This window comes from Helicoverpa armigera, chromosome 21 (genome assembly GCF_030705265.1).
Source record: "Helicoverpa armigera isolate CAAS_96S chromosome 21, ASM3070526v1, whole genome shotgun sequence".
Classification (NCBI taxonomy): domain Eukaryota; kingdom Metazoa; phylum Arthropoda; class Insecta; order Lepidoptera; family Noctuidae; genus Helicoverpa; species Helicoverpa armigera.
In genome coordinates this window covers 9,394,044-9,407,136 of record NC_087140.1, presented here as the reverse complement: position 1 = coordinate 9,407,136, position 13,093 = coordinate 9,394,044, and the positions used below count along the sequence as shown (strand labels likewise).

At 34.9% G+C, this 13,093-nt stretch overlaps 3 protein-coding genes across 3 annotated transcripts in view; 2 read left to right on the top strand and 1 right to left on the bottom strand.

Moving 5' to 3' along the window:
• The window catches only part of LOC110382612 (alpha-2Db adrenergic receptor), a 418,397-nt gene that overhangs the window by 313,144 nt on the left and 92,160 nt on the right, over window positions 1-13,093 (top strand). The window lies entirely within an intron of this gene.
• Window positions 1,804-3,433, top strand: LOC126053619 (putative nuclease HARBI1). The gene is made up of 2 exons (XM_049836181.2): window positions 1,804-2,408; window positions 2,517-3,433. Exons 1-2 carry the CDS (start codon window positions 2,185-2,187, stop codon window positions 3,385-3,387), a joined length of 1,095 nt encoding a protein of 364 aa, XP_049692138.2. The 5' UTR covers window positions 1,804-2,184; the 3' UTR covers window positions 3,388-3,433.
• Window positions 3,519-5,041, bottom strand: LOC126054740 (uncharacterized). Its single transcript, XM_049841379.2, has 3 exons — window positions 4,328-5,041; window positions 4,122-4,253; window positions 3,519-3,863 (listed from the first exon to the last, which is right to left on the bottom strand). The coding sequence occupies exons 1-3, from the start codon at window positions 4,449-4,451 to the stop codon at window positions 3,565-3,567; spliced, it is 555 nt and encodes a 184-aa protein (XP_049697336.2). The 5' UTR covers window positions 4,452-5,041; the 3' UTR covers window positions 3,519-3,564.

The window sequence follows — 13,093 nt, the reverse complement described above, 5'->3', positions numbered from 1 at the left end:
AAATAATATATTGGAATTTCTTAAAATGTTAGCCTGAGAAAAACGTGTAGCAACTTGCCATTTAATTCTAGATTTTATGTGTACTCCTATCTTCCGTAAGCGGTTTCGCCCGGGAGTCTTGGGAACTGCTTCCTTGATAAGAAAAGATCTTATGCATGCCTCGTCAAATGGGCTATCTGACACTGAATTATTCTTTCTAATCGGTCCAGTACTTATCGAAATTAGCGCGTTCGAATAAAAAACTATTTAGTTTAATAAAATTAGTCCAGACTTAAAATCGGTTCTTTAATTTTGGCATAAGGCGCGACAGACAGATTGACAAATAAACAGACAGTTGCTTTAGAATTTACAATATTACCAAGGATTTCAAGTTCATTCGCACCATCGACCACAAACCAACTCGCAAACCAAGCTAATATATGCGCATCTATACAATCAAACTGTTTGTCCGTAAGTCATCTGTGAGTACTCAATCAGTTGATACAATACCGCCACGCGATTATAAACCTTATGTAGTGGGATTATGGTTGGGTTTATAATGGCGTTGTTGTTTTGTTGTGTTAAGGAGTAACAAGGCTTGATATTCCATGGTATTGAGACGTTTAAGGTGTGGTGTCCATTGTAAGATACGGCACGGTATTTTTAGACGTCAAATAACAATGCAAGTATACTAGCTTCACCCGCCTCTCGTGGGAAAAGTTCTCTACTAGAATAAGTACTCTGTTGTTCTGTTGTCTTAGCTATAATACTACCAAATTCATTCAAATATGTTAAGCTGTGATTGAAGATATAGGATTATATTGTTATTACAATCTTACAAAACTTGAACAGTAGCAGGTGTTAGTCTTTGTTCTAAAAATAGTTTACATTAAAAACTACTGACAAAAATAATAGCTATACTATCCATATTAATACTAAACGATGAAGAATTTGTTTGAATGCACTAATTACAGTAACTTCTGGACCGATTTAAAATAATATTATGTTAAACAGTCCATCTATCAAGAAAGGCACAGACTACTTTATATAATTCCCGAAGTAGCCCATTTATATTTTTACCCATCACCTATTATCGTGTCGTGTCGTGTCTACAATGGGCACTCAACTATCCCTACGTAGGCACGGATTGTATTAGCTGGTTCGCCACTGATTACACTGCGGGATATTGTTTGATAATTGCTGAAGGTTTCACCGTAATGGTGTAACTGTTACTACTAGATATTGTAACAGTCGAATATAATGAGTTGTTAGGTAAGAGTTCAATATAATACATGGTTTATGTGAGAAGCAAAAAATATTTGGATTATTTGAACTAACTCTTAAACATCAAAGCAGGTAGGTATCATCACGTCAAAAATTATATAACTATATAATAATGCCTACCAAATGTGAAAAATACATCTTAGACACCATTGACGATGTTTCGGATGGCACTGTGGTCCCGGCTGTCATTGAACATCCTTGGTAGTCGTTACGGGTAGTCTGAAGCCAGTAAGTCTGACACCAGTCTAACCAAGGGGTATCGGGTTGCCCGGGTAACTGGGTTGAGGGGGTCAGGCAGGGCAGTCGCTCCTTGTAAAGCACTGGTACTCAGCTGAATCAAGTTAGACTGGTAGCCGACCTTAACATAGTTGGGAAAAGGCTCGGAGAATGATGATAAACATCGAATCAAATAGGTATCTGTATCACGTCAAAAAAATATATTACGCGGTAATAATGCGAAATCAAACATAAAAAAATACATATAAACATCTGAAATGAGGAACTTCTCATTTTAAAGAAGTTTGATAATAAAAGAACGATTAAGGGCCGATTTTTCAATTGTCAGATAAACAAACAGATAGGGTATATTCGAGAGATAGCGAAGTTGATGAATTTTTCAATGGTCGAGTAAGACCTATTGGACGAATAAATCCTTATCTGAGGAATTAATTTATTTGCCGCCTTGACCGCCAGGTAAGTACTATTCGATTGATAATTTGACGCAGATGACGTTTTAGTTTGAAGTTATTTCTTGCGCTATTAACAATTTATCAATTTATTATGGATATTTTCGATAATATTGATGACTTGGCTATCGAAGAAGAGACTTTAATAAATGAATATATAAATCCACCCGAAAGAAAAGAAAGAATAATCCGCCCAAGGCCTGAAAGTTATTTCTTGCGCTATTAACAATTTATTATGGATATTTTCGATAATATTGATGACTTGGCTATCGAAGAAGAGACTATAATAAATGAATATATAAATCCACCCGAAAGAAAAGAAAGAATAATCCGCCCAAGGCCTGATCACTTTAGGATTTGGGATTCAAAAGAATTTCATCGCAGATTCAGACTTCGGAAAGAGTCGGTGCAATATTTACTTTCCCTAATTGAAAATAAAATCAAGCACCAAACAGAAAGGTACGTAAGCGGTAAGCTGTTATATCGCACTTTCCGTGATGTAAGATAGTGCTTACCTATGTATGTACTTACAATATCAGTTAAAATAAGGGCTTTTATTTGTTTCAGAAATCAGTGTATTTCACCCATGTTGCATTTATTAATTGCACTGCGATTTTATGCCACTGGAAGTTTTTACATAACTGTTGGTGATTTTGGTGGTATTCATAGTTCCACTATGTGCCGTATTATTAAAAAAGTTACTGAAGCTATAGCATCTTTAAGAACAATATTCATAAACTTGCCAAGAAGTGACGAAGACATCAGAAGCACTCAACTAGAATTTTATAAAATAGCCAGATTCCCTAGAGTAGTATCGGCTATAGATGGCACCCATATTAGGATTCAGTCGCCTGGTGGTAACACTGCAGAAGAATTCAGGAATAGAAAAGGATTCTTTTCGTTTAATGTTCAAGCAATGTGTTCAGCAGACTTGATGTTTCAAGATATAGTTGCACGTTGGCCTGGCTCTACCCATGATTGCATGATATTTGCCAATTCACATGTGAAATACCACTTTGAGAATGGTGAATTTGGCAATGGAATTATACTTGGAGATAGTGGTTATGAACTAACTAATTACCTACTCACTCCTTTTCAAAATCCAGACACACCAACTAAGACTTTATATAATGAATCACAAATTCGAACACGGAATGTTATTGAAAGGTGCTTTGGAGTTTGGAAAAGACGGTTTCCAGTCCTAAGTATAGGATTAAGGTGTAGGCTGCCGCTTGCACAAGATGTGATTGTAGCCTGTGCTGTACTACACAACTTGGCAAGATCAAAAAATGAGGAGGAACCTCCAGTGGACCCAGAATTGCATATTCCACCACAGCCTATATTTCCACCCGCTATAGCCGATTTTACTGGTGATGAAAGGTGCCATACTAGGAACTTAATCTTAATAAATTATTTTCATGCCTTACCTACTGAATAATCTAGGGCAGCCAAGCTCAATTTTTCAACAGTTTTACTACATATAATCTTTATATTCATTCAATAGAAATTTATGTTTATCATATGTGCAATTTCTTTTTCAATTAATGTTACATAATAAAAACATTGGTATTTTATTAAAGTCAAGTTTTTATTTTTCAAAATAATGAACAAAAATCTAAGTCATGGTATTTGGAACTGCTCCACAATTACACCCATTTTGTTTTAATTGTAATGAGTGTAATTCTTCTTTTCTTCTCTCATCATTAGCTAAATGCAACATTTTCAGTTTATGCTCCTCCTCCATAAACTGGTGCTCAAGTTTGGCAGTCTTCATTTGGAGCTGTACTAGCTCCAGTCGAGCTTCGCTTAATTTGTCTAGTTTGGCGGTGACACTAGCTTTGGAGACATTTGGTTTTAATACATTGGACACCCTTGATTTTAAAGCCTTTGGGTGCCATTTGTCCCAATTATTTTCTGAAAGTAATACAACAACAATTACATACAATACATTACATGAAAGTATACCTACATTTAGTATGGGCTTATGGGCTAATTAAACATAACATGTTTCATTTGTTTGGTTTATTATTAGATATCAAAACACAATCTGTAGTACCCTACTATAATCTTACAACCTGCCTGCAAGCATAAATTATAAATTATGGCCTCATAGAATGCTCCTTAAAATAAAATAACTGAATTTAAGAACATCTGACTTTTATAGACATATACCTTTTTGATTGTCCTCAACAATTTCCCCGATGGCCAAATCAACTACTGGATGGGGTTGGAATGAATTTTCTGGTATTTCTTCTATTTCAAAAATAATATTACTATCTTCAACTTCTTCCAGAGGAGTAGATTCTGAAAAATATTATTACATGTGAGCTTTTGCACTTTAAATAGTAACTGGTAACCAAAAACATGCCAATACTTACTTGAAATAGTGTCACTGTCGTGACGTGGCTCAAGTCCTGTTATGTTCGAGCAGATGCTAAGCACCTTTTCATCGATTTCACTGAATTCTGGAGCTTTTGAAGGCCCTCCTCCAGTTTTGTACATCTCTTGCCTTTGCAGAGAAGATTTCTTTTGTGTTTTTTATACCCTCGTATTTCAATTTGAGGGTCTTCCACGATCGGGCATTTGTGGACACTCCACAGGAGTTAAAATTCTCTTCTATTTGCCTCCAGGCTGCCTCCTTATCCTTATTAGTAACGGCATCAGTTTTTTTATTTTCAACAATATTTTTAAATTTTGCCACTAAATTAATTAGGAGCTGAATTTCAGCAGAATCAAAATTGGCTGAGCGCTCTCGTTTTTTGTTTTCCATTATTTTACTTTATGTTTTTCACAAAATCAAAAACAACTCAAACTGAACTGGCTATTTTTAACCTAAAAATTATAGACGGATAATTTGACAGGATAGAAAAAAGTCTGTCTCTGTCTAATGCATTGCTTAGCGATATATTTGTTTCACTTCTCAAAAGCTTAAAATGCTAGAGTTGAAATATTGGATCAAAACGTTATTCATGCAATAAATTACTAATGAAAAATCGACGAGCATCTATTCGTCTGTATAAACAGTCCAATAACGTTATTCCTTAGAATAGTTATTAGGCATTTTATCTGATGATTGAAAAATCGGCCCTTAGTATAATCTTGATGTGGTTGTGCTACGAATCTACTACGGCGTAGCACTTTTGCTACGGTTGCTACGCAGTAACCTGCTAGGCTACGTAATTATATTTTTCCTTCATATGGTTAGAGAACGTGGTCGTAGATAGAGCGAAGTGAACATAAGAGAGAACATAAGAGAGTACATAAGAGAATACATAAGAGAGTACATAAGAGAGTATACATATAAGAGAGTACATAAGAGGAGCACATAAGAGAGTACATAAGAGAGTGCATAAGAGAGTACATAAGAGAGTACATAAGAGGAGTATATAAGGGGAGTACATAAAGGGAGTACATAAGGGATTACCTAAGAGAGTACATATGTATAGATACATCCTATACTTACACATAGGTTAGCACTAAATACCTAGTTTGCGGTTTAACCCACACACCTTTGTGGTATGTCACAGTATAACACAGTTTAAATCTATTCTCTTATAAACAGTTGTGAAGCTTCGTACTAACTTTCGTAACAATGTCACTCACACACGTATGTGCTCGATGCACGACGCTCGGAGGCTCGATTCTGCTAATCTGCGACAAAAAATTGATACGAATAATAAAAACAGCGTACGTGGCGTTCCACTATTGTTTCTTTTAAATAAAGGTTTACGATTATGCAAATGGTTTACGATTGCAATGTGATTGTAGAGCAGACTACCCTATAGACCAAATGGCAGACCAATGAAATTTCAATGGAATACGATTGTTCTTGTACTAGTACCAGCCCGCTACAGTTGTAACTGCTATTGAGATTCAATTGTTATCCAATTATCACATTATTAACTTAGCCGATGATTATACTGACATTAGGCAAAGCTCGTCGATGCACATGCGTGTGTGAGTGACATTTTTAATAACGTTAGTAGGTAGCTTCACAACTGTAAGTCTTTATGCTGTGACCAAGTTAACTGAGCATGCTGTCCCTTTTTAATTCGCTGTGAGGAAATGAGATGCATGTGGTTAGTCTTTGTAGTGGCTTTTCATTCTTTGGGTATTTGTTGATGTGATGTTAAGTTGGTGGAATGGTTTTGGGTTCCGATCTTGGGTCAAGCAATTTTTTTTTTTTGATAATGTATGCACACTAAAAGTGTGTACACTAATTATTCATGAAATACTATCACTACATAGTATAAAACAAAGTCGCTTTCTTTATCCTTATCTCCTTTATCTATAAACTACGCAAGAGGAAGGTTTATATGTGTATTTAGTATCAGCATTGCATCCGTGTGAAGCCGGAGCGGGTCGCTAGTATATAAATAAGAATAATTCTTTTTTTGTTTGTTATATTTTTTAAGTAAAACCCGTCCACCATGCACTTGCTTCTTACAATAAAGAATATACCGTATATAAAACTTCTAAGTCTAAACCTCTTACATAGTAGGTTATACTAAGGTGAGATTACGTTCCGCGTGTCACGTTCCACCAATTAAACAACGCATAGCTTTGAGTTATGGCGACGTACCTTTATGTACTGTAATATACGTAGAGGAGTTTTCTTAGTACTATTATATAGGGCAAAAAGTTGTTGTTTTGTATGTAAAAAGTAAATAAGTATTTTTTATGTTCCTTAAAATTTCATTGAATTTGTGCGTATTTTCGTTTTATATGAAATCATATACCTGAATTGTGTATCATGTTTCATTATATTGTACAACCGAAAAGAGAACCCCGTTTTATTAAGTCGATTCAAACATCAACTTTTGCCAACTCAATAGTTAATTCTTAAGTAAAAAAAACTCAGTTTATTTTTAATAACGACATTTAACAATCCATTAATGAGTTCCGCAGATAAATATATGAATACATACATAAGCCAAATGTAACGAAACAATTAGAGAATACGTATAATGGAGCGAGGCGTAAATTAAAACTGTCAGCCTCCGCGTACATACGCGCGATATGTGTATGGGAGAGCGGCGGGCCACGAAAACAGCGGTTTTAAATGTTTCTAGTATTTTCTTGGTTTTGGTAGCTGTACATCATTTTAAAGAAACTTAAATCTATATTGACATAAAAAAGAAACATAAAACTAATAAAGGACGTCGAAAACAGGCATCTTAATGTTTGAAAGGATTTTGTTCATTTACATAGATACTTTACAAATTATGGGGTCTAGTATCTTTCATTTTCAGAAACTGGATGACGATGTTCTTGATGACATATTTACACAAAGTTTTGTATGTTTGACTTTTCTTAACCGTCTTACACTCTCGCTACAACAACATCTCATAATTAATATATTTAACTAGCCTATGCCAGTGGTTTCACTCGCATCCCGTGAGAACCTCTGCACGAACCCGAATAAAAAGTAGCATATAGCAAACTCGATAAAAGGACTATCTAGCACTGAATTTTTTTTTTTCAAATCGGAGCAGTAGTCCCTGAGATTAGCACGTTCAAGCAAACAAACAAACCAACTCAGCTTTATAATATTAGTGTAGATATGAAACCAATTAATTACCACTCAACCCCGCTAGTTTCAGGGCCACACAAGGCAAGTGGGTCGACGTTCAAGGAATGCAATAAGACGGGGTTACGTCGACGCCTGAAAAACTGAAGTCTATCTCCTATACTATTGTAATGCCGTTATATAACCGCTCTTGTTTTCGTTCAGCACAAATTTACAGGGAATATGTAGCTTTCTAGAATATTTTTCTGTATGTTTTCTATGTGAAGAATAACTTTACAATACTAGTGAGGAATTTTCAACACTACATTTTGTTACAAAAAATGTGATAAATGAAAAATCGCTCGACCGATTTTGTGCAAACTTCACGTAAACCATCTACTAAACAGTCCGAACAAAACCTAAACAGTTGATTTAGATACGATTATTGAGTTACAAAACTACGACGGAAAGTGACATTAATTCTTATACATATTTATGTAATTTTTATAGACATCTTTAGAATTGTGGTCAAGTAGTAATTAACAGAGTAGTTGACATCTGTACTTTGATTTTATACAGCAAAAGAGTAATAGTAGTAGTAGTAGTTCCTGTTGAGTTATTTATCAAGGAGAAAATTACTATACCTAGACCATCTTTTTCTGCTTCTGCTACTTCTATCTATCCTAGAAATGCATTTTAAGTTTAAGACTCTTCATTATAAATCCTTCCCTGTTGTGCCTGCGATGAAGTTTATCATGAAAATCTATTGCAAGCTATAGCACGGTCTATTAAAAGTTTTATCGCATAATCGCGCCTTCGATTACAATATAGTATAGCTATTCTTGTAGCTTGAAAGTGTTTATAATAGTTGTGTACTTATGTTATAACTAGCGACCCGCCCCGGCTTCGCATGGATGCAATGCTATTTAATAGATAGTGTTATACGTATGTTGTGTACCTTCCTCTTTAATCACTCTATCTTTAAAGAAAACTACATCAAAAGCCGTTGCGTAGTTTTAGGGACAGAAAAAGCGACTTTGTTTAATGCTATGTAGTGATTGATAGTTAACTTCTGACTAGTATATTTATAATTATTAGTACATAGACTAAGTAAATTAAAAATTGGAATAAGTATTTAAAAATTTTTGAATGTTGTTTGGCTAATAATAATTGGCTAATGTTCTACCTCTTAAGAACAACTTCCCACAATCGGGTGAATGGCGGCCTATATCCTTTTTCAGGGTAGATCCAGAGCTAGTACATACGTGCATAGAAAGCGCGGCAGACAAATATAATTATGTAGTCGTAAAATTACTATCCCAAACTACAAACAGACCACCCAAAAACACAAGCATATTATTTAAAAACCAAATAAATAAAATTTCTCTAATGTGCTACAAAAACAAGATTTTCTCTACAAACGTAATAAATAAGTTCTACGTCCATAGCTGCAAATGTTAAATGATGCGTGATCCACGCCATACTAACGCAGCAATGGATAATTAGCTGTGTTAACGGTTAATGTATCGTGCGGGAATTTGATGTATATGTTTAGGCTTGCTGATTTATTTATTTTTCAGTAGTAGGCTGTACACATTGTTTTACTTAGTAACAAAAAAAATACAGATTTGGATAAAAAATTTAGCACCTGATCTCTCTGCGGTCGTGTCGGATTGCCGTCCCATCGGGTTATGGGAGTGAAGGAAGGCTGATCTCCTTAAAAGAGAAGTAGATAATCGGTTAGGACGTCATTAAAACTTTTAAAGTAAATATAAACGACTACTATTAGGTAATACTACTACAACTGTATTTTGTATATAACTAGTTCTTCCAACTATACAGACAGAATTGTGTTCCTGGGGAGTCTATTCCACCACTTCTTCTTCCCAGCAATAAACACGGGGCCGGCGTTTTTAGAGCTGTTCTTATTATAAACGTTCAAAAAGTGCAGATTTTTAGCTTACCTTGAATAAAAAGACTTTTTATTTTTACAAAGTTTTCTATACAGATTGATCAGGTACACATCGTAGCAGGTATTACTTAGCCATAAGATAACTCAGGTCGCAAATCCCGCCATGTTTAATTGCGGAGACGTGACTCGTGGTTATAAGGACTCGGTTGAGTACCTTGCAGCCTCGGCACAACGATGTGATCTTTGAAGATTAGGGAGTTTAATGAAAGAAAAATTTAAGTTTTTTTTCGAGGTAGAGCTTCATTTAGCTTAGAACTGAGAACAAGTGATTTAAAAAACTAGTTGTTCCCTGCGATTTTCGCCGTCCCGGTAGAACTTATATCTTTTTTCAGGTTATAAGATTATCAGTGTACCAAGTTTTATTCATATCGGTTCTGCAGCTTTGGAGTAACTGGTTGACAGACAGACACACAAAGAAACTGTCGCATTTATAATGATGTAGGCTTCCTTTCGACGGAAATAAACACTATTATTTAATTAATAATACCAATCCATATAAAGTGCTAAATAGACTAATGGTTACGAACAACCATTTTTACCCCTCACGGAAAATCAACCACATAATATATAACAAAGACATAAATACCGCTTTTATACAGAATTATAAGGAAAAACTTTTCCTGCAGTCTCAAAAGAAAAGTGCTATGATCAGCGTTTTCTTTTACACATGATATATTATATTTCCTTCGGTACGCATCGTCAGTAGGGCAGTCAATAGTGATGTCACTGTGTTTAGTTCATTCATTCTTTTTCGTTCACTCTTATTCTTGTCTTACTTTGTCTATGTGTTTTCGTTGGATTTAGATATAGTGAGAATATTGATTTGTTATGCATAATTATCCAAAACCTGAAAAACTAATATTTTCAAAAGTAATAAAACTTAATTTTGAAAATACGTACCTTCTTCATGATGAATTTAATAAGGTTAAAGTCTTTCCGTCAAAGCTTTAAGTTAAGATACTTATGTACATGTTCTTTTTTTTGTCCCTTTATGTTAATGTAATTGGTTGTAAACCGTTTTAACATAGTAAATAAATAAATCCATTACTTCCCAGAAATTATGGTAACATCTGTAAAAAGTAGGTACTCACGTAATAAAACTTTTTCTAATACATTTCAATGCTGGTTTCCATCCAATGCAGCTGAAGTCTTATGCATGCGAACGCAAATGAAAAAGGTATTGCAATGACAACCTAGTACATAGCTAGGAAATAGGTAAATGTAAAAGAGTTTTCTTGGAATAAAATATAAATTTTGCCAAAGGTGAATGATGATAAAAATTAATTACTCTTCTTTTCTGTAGACATTTTTATAAAAAAGCTTTCGGAAATCTATAGAAATCGTCACAATCCATTTGAGAAAAAAAATATAGGCTACTTTTCGTCATTATCCATTTTAGAAAATAAGTTATAGTCTAGTTTTTATCCGGTGGCATGAAGTAGTTCCTGATGGTGTAAGCTATTAATTAAAAATTGTAGAACATACGAAACATGCGCATATATTACAGAAAAAGAAGCTAAAACAGTCTTCACATAACAATACTTAAAACAACATAACATTGAAATCACGAACACAAAAGAACACTCAACAATTCCCCCAAAACAATGCAAAATAAACAAAAATACCAGGTGTCCGTTATATCATAAAGACGTATTTATTATTATTATAATACAAAGTGCCAAAAACACAAAAAAGAGTACAACGTATTAGAAGTGACAGTTCCGCCATTTTGCGCCGTCCGCCATTTTGCCATCAAAATGTGACAGCGCGTCCCACGTCACACTGATGTATCGTCTATAGATATGAAAATGTACGTAAAAAGAGAATTTATGTAAAAAATTGCTTGGCGTTTTATTATTATGTGAATGAAATATTTTGAGGTAAACTTTCGGTGAGTTCATGTTTTGTGTGAAACTTTTTTTTTAGTTGCGCTGTTTTTGGTTGCGTACTTTGTTACAGTGTAAACTATTTTATACATTATTCAACAACAGACAAATAACGGTATTTTCCACAATTTTCCCTTGAAAACTGACAGCTGTCAACTGTACAAAACAGTACCCCAGTATTCTTAAATAAATTCTAGAACTTCGTAGTTCGTTTATTTTATAGGTAACTACCTATAAAATAAACACACCTACAAACCGTTTCTATGTATGTTTCTTAAAAGAACACAAACTGTCTCCTAAAACCCGCCATTTACAACCAAACGAAGTGTAACAATTTTAAGAACATTTAAACCGAGACAAAATTCCTAAATTCACTTGAAAAGTAAAATAAACCTGATTAGTATTCCAAACGCAGCATTTGTTTGTTTGTTATTCAATCAGAATTCTGAGCAACGGAGCAATGAGCAACAGAGCAATACAGCAACAGATGACGGAGACTTTGGCCGTCTTACCACAAAAACTTTTAAACGTCAGTTTAAGACTTGTCTAAAAAATTTCAGATTATGACGTTGAAATAAGGTCCATTTTGGAGCCAAACTTTTTTTAGACAAGTGTTTGACACATGTTTAAGTTTTTGTAGTAAAAGTCTCTGCACACAGCGGGCGCAGCGCGGCGGGACGGGATGGCGACGCGACACTGAGCAGTTGTATAGTTATCGGCACGGATATTGAGCCCTGACCTTCACCTGCGCAGAAGCGATTTACTGCCTTATTGCCTTTTGCGTACGGTGCGCAAAGCGATCCCCACTCTTCCGCCGAGAGCTCAATATCCGTGCCGGTAACTATAATGTACTAGATAATACGGACGACGTCACACAGAGTCGTCCCGCTCGACGCGACGCGACGCGTAATACCTAGTACATTACAACTGCTCAGTGTCGCGTCCCGTCCCGTCCCGCCGCGCCGCGCCCGCTGTGTGCAGAGACCTTTAGACCATAAAAGTTTTGCAAATCATAACGCTGTCTTTTGTTTTTCAAGTGTGTTGTGACGTGCTTATTTCTGTTGGTGAAAGATTTGGGTTGACAAAATGTTGTTGTGTTTTGTTTATATTTGTTTTATCATAGGTTGATCTTATCTTAGAATTTTGTAAAAGTGATACCCAAGCCATTTTAACGCGCGTTTGTATGTTCAACAAACAAAAAGAAAATGTTGCGTGAAATAAAAGCGTATTGTCGATGCACGTTTAAAAACGTGCTCACCCTTATGAATTCACCTGTAGGCATATTTCAAGACGATCTTATATGGTATTTAAGCAAATGCATTCATGCAATGGCAATGAAATAAGAATGTACCTAATAGATAAGTTTGTTTGAATGAGTACCTAAGTATTTAGCAGCCGTAAAAAAAAAACAATCAAACTTAAAAAAAAAAAACATAATTTTATTATACATTATTTATTACCCAATCAATTTAACATCACATCAATACCAATAAAACAACTAACGATCTCTTCACAAAACACTAGATATAATATAAAATTCACATAAGCCAAGAAAATTGCAAAAAGAATCACTCCACTATGTTCTCGAATAACACATAAAAAGGTCACGTATCGATATTAAATTATCGATATCGACAAAAAAACATATTACAAATCAATTTGATATACGTTTAATATGCGGGGCACGGGCGTTCCAGTTAGTATGGTAAGTCTTCGCAAGCGAGTGGGAAGAAAATGTGGCGAAAGAAAATTCGACGGCAGACAGTCAATTTAGTCC